This window comes from Tyto alba, unplaced genomic scaffold, assembly GCF_018691265.1.
Source record: "Tyto alba isolate M040663 unplaced genomic scaffold, T.alba_DEE_v4.0 Super-Scaffold_7, whole genome shotgun sequence".
Classification (NCBI taxonomy): domain Eukaryota; kingdom Metazoa; phylum Chordata; class Aves; order Strigiformes; family Tytonidae; genus Tyto; species Tyto alba.
Genome location: NW_024881328.1, coordinates 6536667 through 6564075, shown reverse-complemented (window position 1 = coordinate 6564075; position 27409 = coordinate 6536667). Strand labels below are relative to the sequence as shown.

The 27409-nt window shown below is 36.0% G+C and overlaps 1 protein-coding gene across 1 annotated transcript in view; it reads right to left on the bottom strand.

The window, feature by feature from the left end:
* The window catches only part of LRP1B (LDL receptor related protein 1B), a 754159-nt gene that overhangs the window by 16241 nt on the left and 710509 nt on the right, over positions 1–27409 (bottom strand). Inside the window, exons 82-86 of the mRNA XM_042808487.1 lie at positions 23554–23718; positions 12333–12494; positions 7393–7567; positions 6673–6777; positions 4511–4624 (exon numbers count right to left, since the gene is read on the bottom strand). Coding sequence (XP_042664421.1) covers positions 4511–4624; positions 6673–6777; positions 7393–7567; positions 12333–12494; positions 23554–23718 — 721 coding nt within the window. The remainder of the gene's footprint in view (positions 1–4510; positions 4625–6672; positions 6778–7392; positions 7568–12332; positions 12495–23553; positions 23719–27409) is intronic.

Here is a 27409-nt window from a genome sequence, read left to right as displayed (position 1 = left end):
CGAACTGAATGAAGGATCTTCTATAATATAAAGTTATAACCTGATGATTATGTTCAAATTCAAGACATTTATAATAAAGGTATTTTTAGTTGAAGAAGAAAGCTCTCAAGAGAACTAGCATAATACTGTGAAATTCCTATTGTACTTGTAACTGTGGAGTGCATTAAATATACCCCAGGAAATCATATGGAAAATATTTATTGCAAGATACTTGATAAAATTCGCTGTTCTTTGACTTATATTGCCTGTCATGGTTATAATCATCATCTGCTCTTAGGCAGCTTCTCAATGCTGCAATTGTTCTATGCTGCAGTGGCTTTTTCTACTCAACCTTCAGAAAGTGCTGGTCAAGGGATTGCACGCTATGTTCTCTTTCTTGTCCACAACTAGATGGTTGTATGGATGTACCTTAACCTTTCTTTTGAGCAGAGGTTTGCCATAGTTATGAGTTTTACATTTACTTATGAACTTGTATGTACTTACAGCATTTGTACAAGTCATACATGTACCTACAGAAAAATTGTATTTGAAGATTTTTCAACATGAAAGGAACGTCTGTCAGGAGGAAGGTATAGCATCACAGGAATCTGAGCTGGAGGGAAGTTCCTCCATCTAGAGAAAATCACTCTTTTCTTTCTGGTTTCCATGACAAACACACACACACACATGTGCATGTGTACAAACACACACACATCTACACAGAGTGTCTCTCTCCAACCTACTGGAAGTAAAGCTGCCAAGAACATCTCCCTTGTTCATTTCACTTCTTCAGGAATTATTTTTTCTAATTTATCCATGTCTCCACTTCCACATCCAAGCTTCTTGTTATCACTTTTAAGCAATTCCACAACTTGTTCTCTACCCATTTGTTTGCTATTGTCTTTAACTTATTATTCCACCAAAATTCTCAGTTTAGAAATGAAGTAATTTATTCTTTCTCCGCACTTCACTTTTCAGTTTCCTCTGTTACTAAACTTATGCTTTTTTTTTTCAAGCTCCTGTATGGTATGTGCCTTTTAATTAAACTGAAAGACCACCGATTTCTCTATCTAATAGGCTCTCAAAGTCATGCATCTGCTTATTGCAAGCAATTAAACTATCCAGGATGACTTATTCTTCATTATAGAAGAGATGATGTTCATTCAAATGTAGAAATACAACACACACAACCTAAAGCCCTCTGAACAGTCAACACATCTAGCCACAGGCAACTAATTTAATGCTGTACACTGTCCTTTGAATTTCTCTCTCTGTTTCTGATGACACCTAGGAAACAGAGGCTCCAAACCATAGATACACAGAATTGCACATACCTCTATGCAGAAAATAACATAAGAAAGAATAAATTATTATCCTCTTCATTATCCAGGGTAATATAATCTCACTTGTCTTACCTTAAAATCATCACCCACCATCATGCAGCATTGCTCAAAAGCTCATTAGAGCATTTAAAAACTCTTTAAATTTAGTTGGCTTTAGTTAAGGATCAATATGGTTTATATCTACCACCAGTTTTGATTGTAACCTTATAATAGAAATTATCCTTCATTATATTCCTACACTGCCTATTTTGATCACATTTACTTGCAGATGATGATGATGAAGATGATAATAATAATAATAAAAGTAACAATTAAAATACAAAAAATAGATCACATCTATATGCAGATGCAAATAATAATAGTAATACAAATAAAAAGACCGAATTATAGCAACCTATATCGCTACAGTGAAGGCATAAAAGAAACAAAGGTGACAGAGGGTAATATTCTGTACTAAAGAAATTGATAGAGCATTGCCTATGTAACAACCAATAATGGCCTTGTATAGTTGAAAGTTTTAATTTTTTTCCAGATGTCTTCAATGGTACAATAACAACATATAATCCCTCCCTAAACCTTGCTTCTCTTACATGAGTGTATATGCAGTTAGGTAATTAGTGAGAAGGAAACAGTGAAGCAAATAAAGGTAATTATAAAAACAACAGACAGACTGATAGAACAGATGGAAATGACAGTTTGTGAAATAAATAGAAAAAGCATTTCTTGATTATTTCCCATCTGAATCTGATCTCCTGTTCATTCTGTTTTCAATGGATTTGTGAAGGTACTGGAGCAATTCAGATAGATCCCATATGCTTCTTGTGTTATACACATCAAACACACTCTAACCCACTAGTGAGCAGTACTAAAGATATCCTTAACAAAATTAGTATGTGAATACTAAAAAGATAATAACTATATATTTCTAAAAATAATGCTAACAATTAATAAACTAGATCATGTAGGACTTTACATCCAGAGAGAAATCACAGTATATTCTGTATCTTTTAGAACCTGCCAGAGCATTCACTGAAGCTGGAGACCAACTTCACAAAACCTTCTCTTTTTTGGTGGCTTATACGTAGCCACAGTGAGACCTTGATTCATTCCTAAACTGGTTAGGTGGGAAGCAGAACTTCTATTTCCCCTATGCAACTAATATTTACTGCATTTGGGTTTTAAAAAATCTTGAGATAAAAAGGAAAAATAAAAAGGTACCCTAGCAGTACAGGTTGGTAAAAGGAGAGTATGTTCTTACAGGCTTATATTTCCTCTGTATAATTATGGCTCTAGGATTGCCCTTCAGAACAGATAAATCTTATTCTCTATTGTCTTTACTGAATGATAATAAGGGCTTGATTATGTATAAAGCTTTCATTCTCAACTGATCTGACTTTGAGAGACAGAGGAGTTCTTGCTGAATTACAATAAACCCAGCCATTTCCTAGTTCTTATAAAAATCACCCACCCATGAATTGGAGACTGGATGAGAAAAATGCTAGCCCTTAGATAAGTGTCTCTCAGAGACCAGAGACAGATGTCATACATAGAGTGGCCAGTAATGCATATTGGAGGGATGAACCATTTTCCCAAACAACGGAGCAGAACTTGCAAAGAAAACCTTTGAGTCTTCTGTTCTCTGACACAATGACTCTCAAGAAGCATGGGATTGCTTCATTCCTTACTGAGGTCTTCTACTTGCCAGTATCAAGTGGAGGGTAAAATTATAAACAGGCTCCAGTTAAGGACTAATTTGACACCAGAAAAACACAAGATATTGGGAACAACTGGAGTTTGAACTGAGGTTGGCAAGAACTGAGACATATGGAGTTACACTTCTTCCTCTCTATCACTGTAACTGTCTTCAGCTTCATCAAGCAACTAACAATCTATTTGCTTCTCTTCCCTTTCCTCTCAGTCATTATGGCTTTGTAAAAAATTAAACTATTTAGAAGATTCTCTTAACAATTCCTAGACACGGGCAGTGGTGGCCATACTAACCCAACAATCAGTCTGGATAGGAACAGGAGTTAGATCTGTACTTGTATTCTGAATGTGAAGAAGTGTACTTATGTATGACACACACAGATACAAACTGTTCCAAGCAACGGTGTCCCACACAAATGCTGATTAACAGACCCACTCCATACTCTTCAAAGTTTAAGAAGGGGTAGTTAGAAGACTAATCTCCTTGTGATATTTATGATAGCTCAAGTCATAGAGTTTCATTGCTTGAGAACACTGACAAAGGAATTGTGATCATATTTTTCAAAAAAATTAGATTATTCACCATACCTAGTCACTGTCACTGCTACCCACCGGACAACCACAACACATCCCCTCAGAATTTTATGTTTTCATAAACCATGCATTTAGATGAGATAAGATTAAAGCTGTTGGAGTTACATATTTTATCTGATGTCTAGGTCTTTGGCTCATGATTTCAGTTCTGACTTTTGCATCACAATTTTTTGAGTAAAGCTATGTTCATCTGACTGGTATTTCATATCTCTGTGTATGTCTGCCTTATAGCATTTTCAAAGACTGTCTCTTTCCCTGATGAGGATTAAAATTTTCTCTTTAACAAATAGACCTAAAATCCTTCAGAGAAATACAGCATACAAATGTATGCATTTTATAGATTCTATTTATCAGAGAAGTCAAAGTTATGATGTAGCTCACATAGTTTTAACAGTTTCTATTTTACAGCATTATTTCTATAAAGTTAACAATGAGATTTATGAATGCAAGATTAACTCCTGAAGCGGTACATAATCAGCTCTTCTGTTCCTTTCCCTGTACAGATAAGAAATAGGAAGTCAGTTTTGGACTACAGAACATGTGCAATGTCACTGTTTACTAACCTTTATGATGTGTAGGGTTAACTTGGTAAAATATCTCAAAATATGAAAAATAAAAGCCAAGCGGCATTTTCAGTATTTTCAATTCACTTATTGAAAATTAAAAACGCTTTTTATTTCTTCCTCCAAGGATATAGGTACTCCAAAAGTATGTTTAAATATACTCATCAGTGCAACTATCAAAGGGTAAGTGTGTATTAAAGAAACGAGCCTGTAGATTAAGTATATATTGTGAAATGTATGTGAATATGCATGACTTGAACCAATGAACTGTGGCCTGAAATGATGTCACAGAATGTGCAGCGTTAAGTGGAAGGTTAAACCTACTTGCATCTCGGTTCATTAAACGTAGTTAAAGTGCAAATTCCCTCATTCTGACAGTAGTAATCACAAGGGTTCACTTTCTGGTCACAGCGCTGACTTTTAAACCCCACAGAGCATCTGCAGAATTTCAGTAAAATAGACCTATATAAATATTCTACCTTTTGCTGAACAGATTTTAAATGCATTATATATAATGATGGCAAGACACACACACATACACACGCACACGCCCACAGATAACAAAATTAACACTCTGGTTTTCTTGGAAGGTCCAACCTGACTATACTGAAAAGTTTGCTCATCAGCGTTGATCAAACACTTGTAAAACAATGGGACTATACCAATTGATGGGTTCAGGAATCTAACATTCTTAACAAAACATTACTGTCAAATGTACTATACATTTGTATTTATTGATCCAGAGTGCAATGACCTTAAAAATGTTCATGACTGTTTTCTTAGCATTGCTAACAGTGTTGGCATACGCTGCAGCATTTAGATATTGTAAATCCATGCACAAATTAATGTATAAAACTTGTTTTCCTTGAGGTGCTATGGTGTTCCATGGGAATTTGAAAAAAAATAAGGCAGCTTTCTAAGGAAAAAGAAAAGAAGAATCACAAGCTTCCAAAGTCGCAATTCTAGGTGTTTAAACAAATGAATCAGCAGACTTAATCATCATATTTGGGCCTTACAATAGCTGTTATAGTCTCCTTTTGCTGACATTTTTGAGTGTCTCTAGTCCTCAACTGAAGACATGTAAGGAGATACAAAGAAAAGGTAAAAAGGGCTGGATCAAAATAATAATGAAAAAGAGACATAGGCACACAAAGCATTTTCAGCTGAATAAGGACTTCATGAAGAACTGCATTCCACTGTCTGTAGTCCCAAAGCTGCAAACAGCAGCCCCAGACCTACTGACAACTTCTTTTCAATAGTACAGAAACTACCGTTTTACCCCTTCGCACATTCGGAACTGCTTGAACTCTCACGGGGAGGAACAGTTGGTCTGTCTCCTACACTGATCAGACTACAAAATCTAGACATTTCTCTATGCAACTTCCGTGAGAGTCTGAATACAACAGGCACTCTCTTTTAAGATCACCTACCTCATACACCTCAAAAAAATGAAGGGATGGCTGTATCTGCATTTACAAAGTTGTAGTGCCAGTTCCCTTTGGTCAACAACTTACTTGTGTCACCCTGGAAATGAGACAGTTGAGTCCAATTGTCTCTTCCAACACCTCATGTGTTCCTGGAGCACACTCTGACCTCCAGGTTGTTCTGAGAAGTGGAAGACTATTCCACAATGAGGATTTTCATCAGTGCAGAAAAGACCAGATTGTTTATTAGGCAAAAGTAAAAAAACAAGGAGTATGACTAGGCAGCTCAGTGTAACTGAGAGCAGGAAAGAAATTGATTCCTTGCTACAGTGACTACTTCTGTACTTTAGCAGCTGAAAAATAAGATACACCATAGCTCTCAAGAAAGGACTAGAATGTAGGCTTTTCTACCTCTTAAGTACTCCACCATCTACACTACAGAGTCACATTTCCTTTGGTATGTGGTGTCTGGGCTTAAGAAAAGCATCCTGAATTATTCTCTCAATGACGACGGTGCAGGAGGAAGAGAGCAGTCCCATGACAGAACAGCCAAGCTACTGTGGGCAGTGTGGGCAGAATCAAGAGATACATGAGCATATGCTCAGACCCATAAAGGAAAAAACCACTGAGATTATTCTTCCTATTCTCTAGTCATCAGGAGTGTATTGCCCTACCTCTGACCATATTTATAGGAGAAAAGACTTAATCCATCTTTGAGAAGTAAGGGAGATCAACCATCCTGTACCTCCTGATTCCATTCCGGAACAAATCCCTAAATGGGCTTTAGATCTGGTGTGAAATTATTAGAAGTCTCAAAAGATCTATCTTGTATCTATATGCATTCACAGTATACAACTTAGTTATATCTTTCAATACTTATATTGCAAAAAGGTAGACAAAGTATTGGGTAACAGAAATAGCTGGAAAAGGTACTGTAAATTACGACCGCAACCACCACATTATACATCCAAGAGAGATCAAAAATATAGACACATGCATAATAATTTTATTATTCGTTGGCACACAGATATTTTAATGATCTACACAGTGAAGGATACTCACAGACAGACAGGTATATTTGTCTCTGGGTCCAGTTGGCATGTACCACCGTTGTAACAGTAGCCATCACATAACTGACAGGTAGAGGCAATCTTTCCATTAGTGCAACTGTCATGGTTAAGAAAAAATACAAATAGCAATCAGTGCTTTATTAAATCTGGTGAATTACTTTATGATTATCTAAATGATGAAATATTGATTTTTATCATATATATAGGATCTACTGATTGCAAGAATTCTAGGTTTCCACCTTGAAATGCTAGCACAGGCAATGAGCTTTTTATATAAAATACTTCTAATATTTCCTTTTATGAAAATAAATTATTATACAAAATAATCACCTGGCAATACAGAAGCACATCTTACTACATATGCTTTCATTAATATTTAATATGTCTCTATCAGCATCACAGATACTGCAGAAAGAACAAATTTCAACAGTGTGGTAAAAGTTGACTGATAACTTTATTACATATTCCAGTTTTTCCAAGTGAACACCCTTTCAGTCTCCTGCTACATTATGCTTCCCCCTGTAAGGAGTGCTCCAAAAGATGGTTTAAAAAGGCAGGAGCAAGTGGGTTTTGTGTGGGCAGGAGCCACACAACTGTTCTGATGTGTCTGGTTCAGGGGCTAGTCACTGTGTAAGAGATTTGAAGGATGCTGCAATATAATCACTATAAAATACATATTTTTGACCATAACCCCCTCTATGTACACACTTACTTGCATACTATGTCATTGCTGTCCTTGCTTATTATGCAGTGTCCCCCATGACATCTGATACACTTGTCCACTTCACATTTTGGACCTTCAAATCGTACTGGACAGACACATTCTACACTTCCATCATCAGAAATAGTACATGATTCAGAATTCACACAATAATGGTGGCAAACATCTGCAAACAACATGAAAGATAATTACTAAGAGACATTAAGAAGTATCATAGAAAAAAATAATACCTTACTTTTCTATGTCTTAAAAAGTACTATAATAAAAACAAAATTATGAATTGAGTTGGTGGCTCACTGGCAACTTACAAGAATTAAGAATACCCCATAAACAGGCACATAATGTATTAATGATGTGGTCTTGAGAATTGAAATAGAAGGATAAACTCATAAGAGATTTTTTTTTTTCCTTCTAGATGTCTAACTATTTACGGCATCATCCCACATAATATAAAGACTACTGATGAGAAAAGCAGAACAATGTTAATGTATTTAATGGGACATTGGCTGAATAAAAATCTGATACATTCACATTACCACTAACAGCATTATGCTAAACTGAAATGGAAATAGTGTTTTGAAATAATTAAGTTTTATTTTCATTTATCCACATATTAAAATTTCATGAAGTTCTAATAATAATATATAAAGACATAATCCATAAGTTCTACAAAAAAGTACATACATGCTTATCTTTATAGACTGTGAAATATCCCATTATCTTACTTAACTGCTTAAATGCCAGCAGGACTGAGATTCCAAGTAGTGAATTCTTTAACCCTTTAGAAGTGCCAGTAACTGTCTAATTTTTTTCACATCCCTCTAACAAACTCCAAGTTGCCTAAGGGAAGAAGCTTCCAGAGCTCCAATATACTGATATTTTAACATTTTAGTGCATTTTTATTTTCTTCCGCATTTTTTTTTTTAAGTCATAGTTTAAGCTTCTTAATGGGGCCAAATCATTAAAAGTCTCTATTTTATTTTTCTCTGTTTCTAATACGTTTTCCAGTTCTATACAGTTAACATGCTGTGTTGAACTTTTGGTGGTGTTCTTGATAGACGGATGAAGTAATTAATATATAAGGTGTATCAATTCTGAATTATGCATCTGTATTATATTAGAGTTAACCTGGTCCATCTTAATAAAATATTACTTTTCTAGCAAAATTTAAAAATTCAAGCCCTTTGAATTTCAAGATATGGCTAAGCATGAGTCATTACCAGCTAGAAGTAGGGCATTATGGAGAGGAACTACTTATTGGGGACTGTAGGGGTAGGATAAAGGGGAATTGTTTTAAACTGACAGAGAGTAGATTTAGATGAGATGTAAGGAAGAAATCCTTCCCTGTGAGGGGGATGAGGCGCTGGCCCAGGGTGCCCAGAGCAGCTGTGGGTGCCCCCTCCCTGGAAGGGTTCAAGGCCAGGTTGGACGGGGCTGGGAGCACCCTGGGCTGGGGGAAGGGGGCCCTGCCCGGGGCAGGGGGGTTGGGACTAGGCGATCATTAAAGTCCCTTCTAACCCAACCTGTTCTATGATTCTATGACTATCAAGCTGTTCACTAGAGAATGAAACCTTGGCCAAAAGGCAACCTCAGCCTTGAGTCTGGAAGTGTAAACTCTCAAGCTGCCATTTGACTTGGGGGCATGTTACAAGCAGCAAATTGGAGACTACTAAAATTGATATATTTTACTGAATATATGCAGAATTGATGATTTTTGAGGTTATTTCATAAAGTGGGAAGCAGATTTTGCTTATGGTTCTCTGTGCTCAGTGTTTCCCACTCTCAGAGAAACATGTACTGACTGCCAGGCCACTGGTACTCCCAGAGCTGGAAAAGTTCTGGTAAAGGACAAAGAATGACTGGTGGAGGAGTTTTTTCTGTTTGATTATTCACTGTGTGTCTCCACCAATCTATGCAGGCTGTAGACTCATCTGCTTATGGAATCACTACTGAGCAACTGGAGAGGCTTAAAAGACTCTAAATGAAGTAGTTCATTGTTTGCTGTTCCCCAATTCAAGGTGCAGAATGGCAATTTGCAGCAGGGGGGCTGTTTTTTGAACAAAAACTACTATAGTTTAAAAGCTAATATTGAGAGACATTTTATGACAAAAGCATTGCAAGGGGGAAATGTTCCCATGTACATTAGGAAAAAAATAAAACCCCAGAACCTAGGAATAGGAACTTCATACTCTAAAACAATTATTAGTTTTTAGTATTGATTGTCGTCACAAACACCTTTAATCTTGCGCTGTATCTAAAATACATATGCTATATCTGGACTGAAATGACATGAAAATAATTTTTTTTTTTTTTTTTTTCCTCTAAAGAAAGGCATTTCAGTTTCAGGGAAAGTAACAGCTTGTGAGACCACTATAACCACTTTGAATGATTGTAACCGAGTGAAAACGTTTTCTATTTTTTAGGATGTTTGGGCCTTAAATGATACAAGAAATGAACTTTAACTAGTCTGTATGTCTTATTTCAGGAATTTAAAATAGGGGTTTATATTCAAATACATCAAATTCATGTGTATATAATAACATGCACAATGTGAGTAGAATTCTATGTAAATTCATTCACTTAGATTTATTTCAGCACTGCCAGTGCCTTGACACGGAGCACACATTTTGGTTATTAGCCCTTATGTGAACTAATCACAGGAGAAATTCTGCATTGGGTAATTGGAGACGATAAGTATGAAGAAAATAAGGTCTTTGCAATCTGGCAATACTGCAAGTAAATGCCTTCTCCCTGCCATAAAAAAACACTAATAATATTTTCAGCTTGGAAGCATGAGTAAAATACCTATGCACATTCATGTATCATCCTTTGCATATGAACTACTTTCAATCACATCACAGAAAGACTGAAAAAGATATCTTAGAGGCAAGCAATCTTTGCAGTAATGCTATATTCATATATTCCAACATGCATACAAAGTGAATGTGATTAATAAAGCAAAAAATCATACATATGTGTGAATAAAGCAAAAACCATAGATGCGAATTTATATACACATTACTAACTGTAAACCTGCACAATTTCATAGAACTGTTATTTGCCACAGAAAAAATACTCTAAAAGATCGTGACTCTTTTTTTTTTTTTTTTTTAAAAGTATTAAGGTTTAAATAAACAAAAGCTTCCTTTTATTTTGTATTTTATAATGTGTTTGAGTTTCTTTATTGTGACATTTTTCCAAAGTGTCAGCAGACAAACCAAATCTGATAACAAGCACTGCTGAAAAAGTACCCCTAAATTTACATTTAAATTTATTCTTAAAAAAAAAAAAAAAAAACAAAAAACAAAAAACCAAAACGCAACAGGAAAAAAAAATGTTTGCAGAAGCATTCAACTTGAAACAATTTGTTTGGTTTTGGGTAAGCCTCAAGTAAATATTATTTTTTAATCTGTGTGTCTGTCTGTGCATGATTTATGTACTATACTGTTTTCAAATACCCAATTGTGTTTGTAGATAGTTATTTGTGGATCCATGCAGTTTGTTTAATACCAAGTGGGAGAGAATTGCAATTATTGCTGGTTTTCCATTCAAAGGTTTCAATTTATTTCATAGTCTCCCAACTAGAAATATGTTCAGTTTACTTCAGCATGAATCCTATTTAAGATACACACTAACCCTTTCTTTAAGTTTTTTTTTTTTTTTTATATTGTAGATAATTCTAAACTAGACCTATATAACAGCTAGTTTCCCTCCTATTTTGTTGTAATCTAGCCTTCTTCAGCAAATTCACTGAATTATGTACAAAAGAGATGATGTCTTTCACATTTAAAGTTCTATTCTATAACAAGGACTATGGCAGTCCTCTATTTCTGATTGTTATAGCCAAAGCCAAACAGAGTAGAAAAAAGGAGATTAAAAAAAATAATTCTGATCTCATAAAAATAATCAGTTTTAGGTTTGGGTTGCTAATGAGTCATCATGTCGACATTAGGAGGACAAACTCTAATTTTTAAATGAGTGACCAAAAGAAGAAATTAAAGATTATGTTCAAATGTCTTAAGTTGATGAAAACAGGCAATGGTGATCCATACAAAGAGAAAGCATGGAGAGAAAAGAAAGATAAATGGAGTAAGAACAGAAGGCATACTGGTTGATAATCTTCTTTCCCTCCTCCTCTGTAAAAGGAGTAAAAAAATAGAGAAATTTCTAAAAAGTGAGGAGAACCTTTCTAAATGCATGGAAACCTTTGGAAAACAGTATCTCAATGAGAATAGACTGATGAGTCAGTAGAATGAAAAACTAGGGAGAACTTCCAAAACAGAGGGTAGAATCTGTCCTGAGAATTAAACAAGAATAATATTTAGAAATCCTGATTTTCCATACCAGGAACAAAGCAGAAACCATACTCAGGGTGGTCTTAGACTGAGGAAGATGAAGTAATGTGGAGGTGTGAAACTCAAAGAAGTTGTCAGTATACTGCTTACTGGGACTAGAAATCAAAACCAAAGGTAAGGTAGCAGTTCAAGACACATGTGTTGGTCTGCAAAGATAAGGGATACCAGAAAAACTCTTTAACAAACTATGTCAATTCACTATATTTAGGCATTCCACCAGCATAAGATAACATGTATGAGAAGTTGGAGTAGAAAATTTTAAGGCAATTATCTCATTTCTACTGACAAAGTCAGCTGTTTTGTACAGATCTATTGTATGTATTCATTGATGAAAATAATACATAAATCTTTCCTAAAAAAGACGTTTCTTCACACACACATGTAGATGCATATTGCAGAAATATGTTCAAAGATCACTTGAATATATAAGATAGCATTCTCTTAGCAGTACAAATAATTTTGGAGCTTAGTTTACCAACGTGTGCCATAAAAAAAATCACTCAACTCATGTTAAAGTTCCATTTTTTAGAACTTTTATTATAAGCCTGGCTTTAATAGCTTGTGGAGATTACTTACAATACTGACATCTGTCTCCTGTATACTCAGCCAAGCAGTTGCAAAAGGGTTGATTCCCAGCAGTGACACTGCAGGTTCCTCCGTTCTGGCAAAAATGATTGCAGACTGTCTGATTGCAGTTTGGTCCTGTAAAACCCAGTGCACAGCTGCAGGTAGGCCTCCCTAGTCAAAACAAAGAAAACTATTTTATGATAAAAATAAATACACATTAAAACAATAATTTGCATTTTAAAGATTGATACACTTCTCACAAAAGTAGCAAGTTTAAATGTATGAGCTCAACTACATTTCTATAGACACTAATAAAACATGCATTTTCAAACATAGCTTGAATACAGAACTTTTAAAAAATAAAGTTAGCTCTGTAAAGTATGGATACCTCAAAAAGTGTACCTATGCATTTAACACCTGTACCTATATTGTTGTTGACTCTTTATCTGGAAATTATTTTAAAATGTGGTCTTAAGTATGAATTTAAGACGTGACTAAGCTCTTCAAATCGTCATGCCAGGCTGGATTCCTCCAGTAGCAGAGGGTAAATGTTTGTATAATCAGTGTTGATGCCTCTTCAGAATACACTCCATTATTCTCTAGTCTACAAACCCTTACATATAATCACATAAATATACAAATATTTACTATTGTCCTAATACTCAATTTCACATAACAATTTTTACTAAAACACAAATATCTGTACCTGTTTTGTTATCCTACCCATCTCATATAATAAATAATGTAACAAAAATTCCTATCTTGCATCAGACCAAAGATGCCTGTAAGGTCAATACTCAATGTCTGAAAAGCAGTGAACACGTAGGGATGAACATTTGCACAAAATGAACTCCTAGTCTATAGCTTTTTTTTAAAAGGTTTTAAAATAGTATTTAAACACTGATGCATTTTCCTCCTATGATTCCTTCCTATTTTAATTTTCCCTATTTTTTCCTTATCTAAATTTAATGTCTAAAGGATTTATAGCTTTGTTACAGTTCCACTGTTTTATTAAATTCTTCCACTTTTCCATGACTTTTTTCTTAAGGCTTATCTTCTTTAAAACAAAATTCCAGATCCCATAAAAGTTTTTCAATCTCCTGACTTTGATTTTATATCTCATTTGTAACCTTCTCTTCAAGTAAATGACCTGATGTGTCCAACTAGTCATCTCCCTTCTTACTTCCTAATAATCCATTCTTATTCTTGTTTATCTCACAGAAAACTCTATTTTTCCCCTACTGTCCTTCCCTTTGCTTTCATTCAGCCTTCAGGATTTTCTTAAACTTTGGGAAAACAGACCAAGTTTATCACTTTTCTTCTTCCTGGCTTCATGGTAAGGAAAGAGATGAAAATTAATCAGGACCTGAGGACACTTCTGAAGTGAAGGGGCAGACAGGATGGTCTTCGTTTGAATCATAAGAAACCCAACCTGCTGGCACGTACAATCAAGAGTGTGAGTGGGTCACTGCAGGGTAAGGGATAGATGACAGGCAAAGACTCATCCCTTTGAGTAATGTCATAGCCATACCCCATCTCCGAGTAAAGGATGGTGCATAGGCTCGCAATAGTCAAATAGAAAATAGGTATAGGCAGAGCAAAAGGAATGCCTTGTAAGTAGACTACAGAAAACCAAAACCATTACACACATGCTTTACATGAGTCTAAGACAAAAGTCTAACAATTAAGATGGAGAACCAAAATGTCTAGTCTTGAATGGAAATATCAATATAATTTGCTATAGCAAATTTGGAAAAGGAAAACAACAAATAGGCTGTTGTAAAACTAACACACACTTCCTTGATACCGAGTCTTTGCCAGTGACAGAGTAGGGCTCCACGTTAAGAAGTGTTAAAGTCAATCAGATTAGCAAGGTAACTATATAATGTCTGCACGTGTGATGCAGAAGCCCTTTGAACTGGAATTACATCCATAAACAGGAAAAAATAGCCTATTAGATTTTTTTATGGACAGTCCAATCAAGATATGACTGTAGAATCTGAAAGAGATCAGAGAAAGTCAGGGAATATGTTAATGGTGAGAGACTCCAGTTATCCCTGTATTTGTATTTGAAAAACTTCACACCATGCCATAAGGCAGAAACGAACTTCTTACTTCATGGAGGGTGGGGGTGGGGTTAGGGAGCACACAAGAGAAGCTATGCTTTACTTGAGCTGGACTTAGTTTAAAATGTAGAGAAAAGCCAAATTCCTAAGTAGCCAAATGAAATAACATTTAAGGGTTAACTTTCAATAATAATTCTCTCTCACTTTCATACTGATCTTCCAGGAAATCCTTACTGCTGCCTGATTCACTGACACATTATGACCAGGTCCCTTCCTGTCCCTTCCTTGCTGTCTTTTGTCTCATTCCTTGTTTCCTCATTTTAATACAATGCCTGGTGTAGGTATCCACAACTACTTCTACATTTGCATCCTGATGTCTTTTACCACAGCTGCATCTAAAACTCTGAAATATGCAACCCTTCTTACCTTTTTTTTTTTTTGTTTCCTCTCTATTTAGCTGGCTGTCTCATTAAAGTAATGTAGATTAAACTAAGTATTCCATAGACCACACAATTCTGATTTTCTTCTGGTCTGCCTTTGTTTTAATACTATGCAATCATTTCATAACATATTCGTTGGAGAATTTTTCAATGCAAATGAAGCACCCTCAATTTTTCTTCTCTCTCCAATTCATGCAGAATGATTTATTTATTCTTTTTCCTTCACTTACTTCTTATTCTTCTTACATGAAACCCTTCACACAATTCTTTATTTTCTATTTTAAGCTATGATAATTTAAAGTGTTTTGCAAATCATCTTAAAGGCCACGAGATCAGTTAGTCTCTTCCACTAATGAGTACAGCAGGAACAAAACCATTGACTTAAAAATAGCTCCAACTAGTTTAATATGCATCAGCCTGGTTATTCATATCTGTCCCCTGTGATCTAAACATTAAATCAAAGATGTTGAACATGTATGTTAGCACAGATTCTTTTTGTTTTTCCCTATGTATACACTTGTACTTAAATTTCTGGCCCCAAGCCAGGGGGTTTCACACAATCTGTCATCTGAATCAGTGTTTTAATAGTAAAGGTAAAATAAAATAGTTATAAACTATAGATCTGGAGGTCTGAAATCAGTTTTTATTATTAATACTCCTCTATTTTTTTAAAATGATGGGGTAATGATATTTTCCCAGTTTTTATAGATTATTCTATTCTTTGCTAATGTAGGCTTATAAATATGCCAAACTGCTGACAGGTACATGAAAATTTAATACAGTATAGCCTAAACCCCATTTTTGTCACTCAATTTAACATGACTTTTAGTAACATTAAATAGTTCATTGCCTATTTATACACAGACTGTCGGCATCTAAAATAATACTAATAATGACATTTTAATCTGCCTTATTCTCATAAATTATTGCTGATAGAAAATGGTTCAAGGAACAGTTTAATAAAACTGTATTATTAAACAATGACAAACAATGCCATAAGGTTTTGTATCACAGAATCAGGATATAGATTTATGTTTGCAAAGGCAATAATCGTGTTAACTACGATGTCACATATCCTAACGACCATTGCATGATAATCTTATGCACAGAGAACTTCAGCCTTTATACTGGTCATGAAGTTTCAGGATTAGAGGTGTACAGACACATAAATAAAATTGCCTGTTAATTCCTGACCTTCACCACCACAGAAATGTTCACAACACATTACTGTATAGAAAAAATTAATTAGGAAAGTGGTTTATGGAATGCTGAACTGCTCCAAATTCAGCTAACCATCTTTTGGTGTATTTTATTTTTGAAAGAAAAATTTTAAAATTTCCATTCTGAGCTTTTCCTTCTTCAGTGCACACCTCAACTGGATTTATTGTATGAGAATACTGTGTTTTCCTCTGCCTATTACAGATTAGCAACCTAGTTTTCTCCTATCCTGTTCTTTACTCTCCTAACATAATAATCCCAAGAAAAATTTCTTGTTTCTATTACCTATGTTGAAAAATGTTGTTAGTCAAACTGTCAAGGAGGACAAGGTGGCAGCATATTCTCAGCATCTCATGTGTATATGTTCCAATTTCAAAACCACAGTAATAATATCTAGAGAGCAAGAAGCACACCTTTTTTTGTTCAGGATTTCTCCACTCAGTGATTTACAATGAATGGGCATGCACTTTTATTATTTACTATCTCTGAGCAAATTCTTGGATACACTAAGTTTCTCACTATTTGTATATGCAAGCGGAAATATAATGTGTGTAATCCCTATATTGATGAGAGTATTTTGTATTTAATATAATACTAAATAACAATTTTAAAGAATTTAATTGCAGAGAATACATTAAAGGGTGTCTGGTAAAAAATATAAAACAAGTAACAAAAATAATGAAAATTCTCTGGGGAAGCAATGTACTTGAAAGTCACTGTTCTCTGAAGATTCTCTGTGTAACCTGTTTTAGAAAAATAAGAATAATAATTTAGAGAATTTTTAATCTTAATTATAGAACAGAAAGAACTTTAATTAAACTTATAAATTTCTCACATATTTTTCCAAATGTTTTGCACAGAGCTCAGTAAATTGAAGGAGAATACTTTATGGTGACCATAGGACATACGAAGCTATTTTCAGCAATCGGACATGAACATAATATGTTAAGTTTTTGGCATGAAGATGAAATGCAGTTTTCCCCTTTCTTACAAAGAAAAATCATCCATAAAAAGATGGCACAGATCAAAATCCTACAACACTCAGGTTTTCATTACAGATGTTGTATTTACTCCAAATTTGCCAATTTAATTTGCTATATAATAGCAAATAACTTTTCAAATCATATTCAGAAATAGCTAATAAATATTTTAGTGCACTGTCTCTAATATCTCAGTGATTTCTTTTGGGAATCTAATCATATATCTTAAACTCCTATTTATATTTCTTTTGTAATGAACAGAGCTCTAAGGAGATCAACTTTGATTCATGCTACTGTCTAAACAGCAGAGAAATACTATGTATTTTGTATGTCTGCATAAGGTATTTTGCAATTTAAAAAAAAAAAAAAAAAGAGAAATAGCAATATTTTTGTAAGCTTTCTGAAAGTTTTGAAAAATGAGATCATGCAGATGAATGCCTGCATGAGGACATAGATTATTTATGTCTTCCAGTCAATGGTAAATTAAATACGAGCAATGTGTGTGTTTTAAATTGTTATGTACATGTTTAATTTGCATATTTCACTTGCTGTCACTGTTAAAGGAAACAATGTGGCACTACACCAGCCTACTGTAAATAATATGTCTTCTGAAGTAGTTATCAGCAGTCTGTGGGAATCACAATAATTCATTTCTGTGTGGCTGATGAACCATAATTAGCTCTATTGAACCAATAATAGTGGTGAGAAGCTGTATTACTGTACATAATTAGTAGGTGAGCTGATTGGGATCAATCCCAACAGATATACATTCTCTCCATGTTGTGACAGAAAGGGAGAAAAGAATAATCTCTAAATATATTAGAGTAGTCTCAAAGGCTGCTCTTACCAAAGTTGGTTGTGGTGGTTCTGTTGGGACCCTTAAATCAGCTGTGCACCAGACCAGGCAGCCTCGACATACAGTTAAACACCACCCCTCGCCCCATCTCACCGTCCCTGTCCTGGTGACAAGGTGATGTAGCACCCCTCTTTGAGACTACTGTGTCTGATATGACATTAGCAAAGTAAACAGGTTTGTCACTGGCAGTTTTTTCAGTATGCATCATCATGTCCCAGAATCAAATTGCTTTGCTTATAAAATAGAATATTAAAAAAACCTACTTAATATATCATTATTTTTTTTTGGAGAATATTTCATCAATTTTCATTTAGTGGAAAGATAATTCTTTACTCACTTTGATACAACCATCACTGTTCTAGATGGTTAGACACAGTCTTTGTACTGTAAGTATAGCACAAATATGGATGTATCTAATTTCATAAACTAGTTAGGTCTAGTTAATGTGTTCAAGACATTTAGCAAATTATTGCTCCAACACTTTTACTTTAAAGTGTAAGGAGGTATGAAGTGCATTTTTATGGTAACATTTTTTTTTTCCAAATTCCCATTAATTTGGCTTACTGGAAAGTGTTCATTATTATACCCCAACTTTTAATTACACATCTCAGATGTGTACTTTTAATTAACTGATGACATTTTCTTTGTTCAATTATTGTAGTTCAATACAACTGTCATAAACTTATAAATTTTAATTAAAGCTGCCCCAATCTCTAGCTATATAATGTTCACATAGGAATTTGCCAAAAGGCTTAGCAGTAAGTAAACCAACAGTGAATAATCCCTGAATTGCCAGTGGGATTTGTTTAACAAATTAACATTTGTGTGCAGATAATGAGGTTCTACAACTTAACACATCCAGCAAAGATTTAGCACAATCATGTTTTAAAAAATGAGTAATACTCTGCAATTTACTTAATTAGTTATCACATTACTATTTTATATTAGGTGGTGAAAGAATACAGGATTTACACATTCACTAGAACACACACATTCACTAGAAGAGTATTTCATTTGCTGTGTCATTTTATTTATATCAGAATATGATGCAAGGTTTGTTTTCAGGATATCTCTTCCTCAGTTTTTGAGCCAGAAGCCAACAGTGAGGAAATTCCCTGACTCCTAGGGAAGCCGCCTAGCAGCAGAGACCCTGCAGAATCTCATCTTCCTGTGGGGCTAAAATTCACTGGTGGTCCCTAATCTTTCCAAAGGGCACACATGTAGACTGGCACTCATTAGATCGACTGCATCAAAGCTGTTTGAGTTGGTTAATATACAAGAGTTGATAAGGGCAATCAAGGCTTCTAAGAAAGACAGAGTTGAGCAAGCTGAAATTAACACAGGTCATTTACATTTTGTGGATAGAATTTGGATTGGCACTCACAGACATATGGCTTCTGCAGTTTCCAGAGGAAAATGCTTCATCAGTTTGAACAAAAATAAATTTTAAAAAAGAGAAAATTGGGAAAATATATGCAATTTGATTGCATCAGTTTAGCAGGATAGTTTGATGAACCACTTGTATAATGGATCAAAAGTATAACTGCTGCTGTTTGAGGAACTGGTTGTAATCATTGTAATAGAGGAGGTGTTATGCACTGATAGAAACAGCAGAGCAGATCAAATTAAAATTATATTGAGCTGACTTTATTTTAAAATAATAATTTTATACCTTCCAGAAATGTGAGGGAATTCTCTACCAAAAAAAAAGTGTGTAATGTACCTATTGCTAGTGGACAGGTCAACCTGGTAGTACACAATATTCTAAATCTGAACATAATGCTTAGGTTCCACAACCATTAAGGAAAAACAGCAATTGCTCGTAATAAGGAACCTTTTTATTACTACATGTAGAAATGTGCAAGAGTAGAGTAACATACACACTAATAAATCTCATACGAACCTGACAAAGCAGATCAACTCTGCCTTGAAGGCTGAGACAAGAAGGAAGTGAGTGAATACTGCTCTAGTCTGGATTTCACACCCTCTGTCCAAACTGGGAGCAGTGGTGCAGCCCCTGCAGCTACATATGCACTCACCGAATGCAAGGGCTGAATGACATGCTTTACACAGGGCTGTATTTGACTGGAAAGAGGGAATGGTTGTTGCAAAAACACTTGAGGAACTAAGCTTTGTTGACTTAATTACAGTTTTCAATGCTTTTTGGGACTCCAGTTTAGCTTTCCTCTGTAAAATACATAATGGCCTTAGTATATCATGGATTAGATTAAACGAGGATAAGGGGACATCTCAGTGACATGCTAGTTTGTTTCAGTAACACATAATTTATGGCCTGATATAGATAAGAAATACAGTCTGATAAGAAATAGAGATTTTTTTCTTAATAGAATATTTACAGGGTCCAGGGACTAGGAATGCAAGGAAGATGAGATGTGGATCAGTTTGAAAATTTTATCTAGAATGATAGATGGAGTCACTTTGATTTAGAAAGATATATGGTCTTTGTTTCTACATCTCCAGCACATAAAAGTTATGGCACAGGCTTCAAGGCAAGGCAACCCTCATGAATTGGAAATGGCAGATCAGAAATATGGTTAATTTGAAATATGATTATTAAAAAATTGATGAAACTGGGAAAGTGGACACAGTACAGAAGAATATCCCTATCAGCAAGTATATCCAGTAAGAGTCATCAGAACCAGCTCTATGATGGTGTTGACTCATAAAGGCTTGGCACACTTTGGCCATGTGTGGTACAGTAAATTTTAGTTGCAGTTAAAGGCTCAGATTCCCAAAGATCAGACAACTGAATAATGAAATATGGACTGTGGTGACATTCGACCTGGCTCTCCTGATGCATTTTTGGTGCAGGCACATTATCCTGTTTGAGACCAGGCAGAAAGAAGGCTAATGCATGCATCTCTAGGCCCTCTGTAGCAGTTGGAGCCATGCTTAACAATTTAGCAGAAATATATTGTGCAATCTGGTCATCTCTCCTTTACTCACTGGTGACCAAACCTACTACACTTATTATTTCATCAAGGCTGAGAGATTTCAGAAGCTGGATTTAGCAGAAGGGGTGGGGAGAACAAAAATATCCAGGCAATAAAATAGCTGTGTGAGAACAGCAAGTGTTGGCTGCCTGGTAAAGAAAACATGAGCTGCTGGAGGTGAGTGAGCCCTATGGCTACTGCCAAAATAAAAGGGTTAAATAAAAACCTGGGGTCTCTGCAGGATTCAGAACTGAGCTATCAATTTTATGAAGCCTTCTAACCCCACAAAAGTATCAGTTAAATGCCAGACATGTAAAGATGTGGGAGTAAACATCTTCTCTTCAGATGATGTAGTGGTTTGAGCTGGGTTAACAGCCAACCACCGCAGATGGTCACGAGCAAAAGGCAGACTCGTTAGGGGAAGAACAAAACCCCTATATTTATTACAGGTACTAACAACACATAACAGAGTAGGACAGTGAGAAGTACTGCCACATCTTGAGAACACCTTCCCCCCACTCCTCCCTTCTTCCCGGGCTCAGCTCTGCTCCTGATATCTCTACCTCCTCCCCCAGTGGCGCAGGGGCAGGGAATAGGGGGGGTGCAGTCAGTGCTGCCGCTTCTTCTATCTTCGGTGGGGGAAGCTTCTGGAACTTGTCTCCCCTGCTCCATCGTGGTCCCCCTCTCCCAGAAGACAGTCCTCCACAGGAGTCTCTCTCCCACGGCTGCAGCCCTTCCCGAGCTGCTCCGGTGTGGGACTCCCCCGCATGCTGCAATCCTCCCAGCGCTGAGTTACAGCAGCAGGGCTGCCTTTTCCCACAAGACTCCAGCCTTCTTTGGGCACAGCACTTTGCTCATCCAGGTGAAAACAAACACAAGCCACAAATCAACGTCTGCTCCACCGTAGATCTTCATGGGTGGCAGGGGGGGCTGACCTGCCGTCTCCCCACAGGATACAGGGGGGTCTCTGCTCCAGCACACCTCCCCCCTCCTTCCTCCGTTCCTCCACTGACCTTGGTGTTCATGCAGCTGCAGCAACTCCTCCTCACAAGTCCCACTGCCTCTCACCACGTCCCTTCTTAAATACGTTATCGCAGAGGCGCAGCCGATTGGCTTAATTTCTCAAACAGAGGTGGAGCTGGCTTGGAGCTGGGGGAGCTTCTAGAAGCTTCTCACAGGGGGGCGCCCCTGCAGCCCCCTTCCCCGCCACCAAACAAAAAAAGAAAAACCACCACCACTCACTCAACCCAGGACAGATGACAAGGAAGTTCTGCACATAATTTAAATCACCTGTGACTTTCCCTCATTCACTTGCATGTCCTCACTAAACATGTATTGATCTCACTACATTGATAAAAATCTCTGCTTATCATTTGTCAGTAGTTCCATCAGCTGTTAGAAGCAGTTCCAAGTATAATTAATCAACTTCAAGTACAAGTAATTCTCATTTTCTAATACTTAGTCATTATTAGTGATAGCAACATCACTAATATCACATAACAATAATGTGAACAACGTTATTAACCCTCAAGTACTCAGACCTGAAAAACCCTCTGGCACACAACAGATTGCTAGATTTGCATTCACTTGGATGTTTGCCACCACATCTCAGTAAATACGAAGAGGCTCTAGAGAAGCCAGCATAGTAAGTGAAGCTAAATTACTAAACTATATAAGCTAAAGTTAATTAGTAAGGTGTGCTGAGGAAAACAATGAGCTCTAAGCCCACTCTGTCACAGAGGCTGATACCTAATTCTTCATTGCAAAGTGGTCCCTCTGAGCTAGAGTCTCAAACTCCTGCTCTAAAGTCGGGTGCCTGTACTTTCCTTTCAGAGATCAGGGTGTTGGTTACTTCATCATACAGGATAAAATAATTCACACCATCTTCAGCAGCTGATAGGCTTCTGGGAAGAAGAGACTAGACAGAAAATTCTTCTCCAGCTGTTCTACTTTGATTCAAATGTTTAAATATTCCTTGGAGTAGAAAACAAAATTCAACTTCTCCTTTCTCAGAGAATTACTAAATTTCAGAGTACTTCTTATCACACTTTCCATTTCTAGCCCAAACACTAATTGCATTATACAACTTACAACAGTTTACGTGTGAGGGACAAAGATCAACTGTCAAATACCCACTTTTTGACAGTTAGGATAATTTCCCTGAAGATAAGAGATGTAATTTCAAACTCCTTCAGGAAAATAAAGGATCTAGTTCTGATCAACCAAATCTTCCTGAGAATTAGATGAGTAAAATGCCTATATTGTGAATTCCAGTGAGACAAAGATAAAAGACTGAGGTCACAAAACTCTGTAATTTAAGGAAATATCTCTACGTATGCATGTAAAAATTTAGAGAGTTGAGATAAAGAGAGAGCAAGATGTGTGGGGTTATTCCGCAGGTAGTTTGACTGGACCTTACACTTTACAATTCAATTTCTACACCTCAACACGTGCATCTTTATACTGAATATTTACTTATATGCTCCCTTTTCTGGGATGCAGCTTAATTCTGCTAAAACACCAAGATACATGAGTGAAAAGCACTATTGATTATAAAGCGTATGTATGGCATATACTGCTAGTTTGTACATCATTTAAGTACAGACAAAGCAAATGAGTTACAAAGAGAAAAAAAAGATCACAAACAAGGAAGAAATTCAAACATTTGAATAAATGCAGGTATAACAGTAAGATACAGCTGCTCAGAAATATTTACCGAGGAGAGAGGCTCCACAGGTTCCTCCATTCTGGCAGTAATTGTAGCAGTGGTTAGTGTCACACCTCTCACCGGAGTAACTTGGCCAGCAGTGACATCGGGGATCCCCCTTCTCGTTTATAATGCACTTTCCTCCATTTTCACAGGTTAATTTACAGGTATCATCTGCAGCAAAAGCACACATGCAGAGTTGTTTTCAATGACTGCTGAAAATTACATTTCATGTAATTGGCAAAGCAGAGTCTTGCATCTTAAATAGAGCTACAGATCTCTACCAATGGGGTGAAAAAAAAAAAAAAGTCACTTTTTAAAATGGAAAAAGAAAACTATCACTTCTGTTTCCACAGTGATAGAAAAAAATATACACTTAGGAGACCATAAGCACTGGAAAGGCTCTCAAGAGCTGCGGAGTGGTGGGAGCTACGCTTGCCTGTACAGCAGGGCTGGGAGCTTGCACATGACTGAGCTGCGGGCCTGTGCATGGCAGTTATGTTTCACCTAAATGATGCCGAAGGAAAGTTGACCTCCACAGGCTGTAAATCAGTAATGAAAGTATGAATTCTTCTTTGAAACTATCATTCCTAGTTTAAGAAATCAAAGACTGAGTGTTGATTTCATCTGGGGGATCTCAGAAAACTTCCCAGCAATTTTCTGGTGACCTTATAATTTTCCTATTTGATTTTTTGGATCTCTCTTCCACTCTATTAAATAATACCCCTCTTAACTAAACGCTATTCAAAATATTTAAGAAGAAATTATTCAGCCTTCAAAAACCCCCTCAAAAATTTATATTTGCACATTAACTTGTTGCTCCTAAACCATATTTGATGATTTATTCTTTTTCTCATCTGCCCAGTCTGTAAAATCACTGAGAAGAGATACTGCCTGCTGCTCTGCATTCACCAAGTGCTTATGGCAGTAGTGCCACTGTCTTAGCAGTGAGGTACGAGGTGACACAAATGCTGATTAGGCCCAATTCCATCTTTCTATAAAGCTGTTTTGCAATTAGAGTTGTGGCTGTCTTGGAAACACTTTGAAAATGAAATCTCTATTCATTTCAGTGAACAAGATATAAAATCATTCAATGACACCAACAAGAAATTAATTATAGACTAGCATGCATGCAATGCTTAAACATCCAAATAACTGTAATCCTAAAGAAATAGACAAGCACCTTTCCAGCCCAAAACATGCTTTCAGCAATACGACTTTTCATTTCTCACATAGCAAAACAAATCCTGTGAAGCCAGACTGCTTCCTGACTAATCCAGCATTTAAGCCTACATGCCTTTTAACAAAAGGGATACTACAAACACTGAGAACTCTTCAGTAATATATCCCCCAGCTGCAGATGTCTTGCTGAATTAATCTGTTTTAGTTAAATGACTAATGAAAAAGTCAAGGTTCCCATTTGTCCTATACTTCCTGAGGTCTAACATTGACTGACACAGGTACACCAGCTCCTTTTTTTGATGTTTAAAGCAGCACACTGTGCTAGAAGTGCAGAATTTAGGCATGTTGGACATCCTCTAGCTGAACAGTTCTCTCCAGCATGGACTCTGCAGAATCCAGGAATATAACCGCGGTTATGCAGCAGCCTTGTTTTTGGATGCAACCAAGTCTCTTTCTTGCCGGTGTGGGCCCCTCCTCAGAAGGGTCTGGCTGCCTCCATTCACAACCAGGGCTGAGATGGTGTAGACACGTAACCTGGGATCAAACCTATTTAAATAAAACTCCTGGGAACTGATCATCTTTCAGGCAATTGCACCTCTCTCAAATTAAGCATAAACTAGACAACAAATCTAAAAGTTATTGTGGGGGAGTGACTGGAACATCATTATGTCAGGTGTCTTACAATAAAAATATGAAATACCATATTCACTCAATTTTTTGGTAGTCACCCTGGATATATACATCTGCTGTAACAAAGCTCCTTTGCATTTGGGAGTTTGAGGATGCCTCAGTGTTTTATTTATTTGGGTGGTTCATTAAATCCTTTGATGTTCCATGAACCATTCTTCTGTTACTCATTATAGAAGTTGTTTAAATGGATAATGTAGCATATCTTATTGGAGAGAAGGTCTATTTTTGTTTTGCTTATCTTATCTGTTTTACTTATCATTAGTCATGAGTTTATAGAGCAGAACTTGGTAAAAATGGAATAAATAACACTGAAGTACAGACAAGTGCTCATTTTTATGAACCTCTCTGATAGTACATTAAAAACATGTTGTATTTCTCTTCCAGAGAAATTCTGCAGAATTAAGATATAAAATTTGAAATAACAAACAACACCCCCCCAACCCAAAATTAAGACAGACTATGAATTAAAGAGAAAAATAAAGTATCAAAATGCAGATTTAGAACTATAAAACATGAACTACAAACTTGAAAGTTACCCTAAACACACCAAAAAATACATGCCTTCATATTTTCAGGAAAATATACTCAGCCAAAGGTTGCCCCAGTAATGATTTTCTAACCCAACAGGTTTTCAGAGATTGGGACACTCAGGTCTTATATTTTTAAAATGCAATAGGTTATAACTTTATGCAGTGGTCAACTGAGATGGTCCCTGAAAAATCATAAAAGTTTGTAATATTTTGTATCATCACAGGATTATTAAAATTCACTCCTGTTTTTATTCTCTGTAAAACATTTTAAATTTAAGAGTTTCAACACAAATCTAGCATGAACCAGTGAAAAGTTACAACAATTTCAGATTGTGAATAAACTAAGAAATAGGATTGAAAGATGTAATGGACAAGCCAGTTTTAAAATACTATGTTAGACTTTAACAATATAGGAGTTTTAATGCTCCTGCTTTTTTGTCTGAAGGTAAATACAAGAATCAAATTACTCTTCCACAACTGAGTACAAAAGGGGATTTGATGCTTTTGTGCGGGAGACAGGAGCAGAACAGTCCTGTAGAAGATAGGAAGAAAAAGAAAACAGGAAGGAAACACAGAAGAATTGTTATAAGAAGCTGAATACTCTTAATTTGATTTACTGAATAAAGATCTCTGCAAGAAGAGATGGGAACAGCTTTACTAAGTACGTACTGTTGGAACAAAGTTTAAAAAAAAAGTAAAAGATCGGAAGAGTTTCTACTGGGACTCAATTTAATACTATTCTAATCTTGGTGGAACTCAGACTCAAAGACCTCTCAGCTGCTCTTTTCACTACTGAAATGATAGAAGTAAATAATTTCACTTGTTATCCTACTCCTAGTCTAGCTACTGGATCTCTCTAACATGAAAGAAAATAAATGGTTACAGGTCATGTAATTTTATATATTCTCTCCTCACCTGGTTATTTAGTCTTCTGCTGCCTTGATTTGCCTATTTCAATCTTAAAATAACTTTAATAAGGAATTAAATAACTTTGATTTGCAGTTTTTCTTATGTTTTTCTTCCTGATATGACTGTTTAACACAAACATTTATGGATTTATGGCTTATTTGCTGCACCTTTGACTCTTTCCTCTAACTGAAAATAAAAGGAAAATCTTACAGAGAAGAAACACTGATAAACCAGCAAGACAAAGCTTTGTGAACTCTACTAGTATTTTTACCTTCACTTACTCTATTTTTTGATATTCCATCCCTCTCTCACCAATCCCACACACATATCTTTCATTGGCATTTCTATAACAACTCTTTCTTGAGAATAATGCATCTAACTTTTTGCTATTTTTTTCCCTTTGAAATAACTGCTGATTTCTGGACTAGGCAGTTAAACGGAGAGATGATGCTACAGAGCACAAGGTTCATGAACTACATTCTTTGGGACAAGAACAATTTCCCTCTCCACAGTGGAAAATACTCATAGGGCAGAAAGGTATTTGTTCTTGCGTA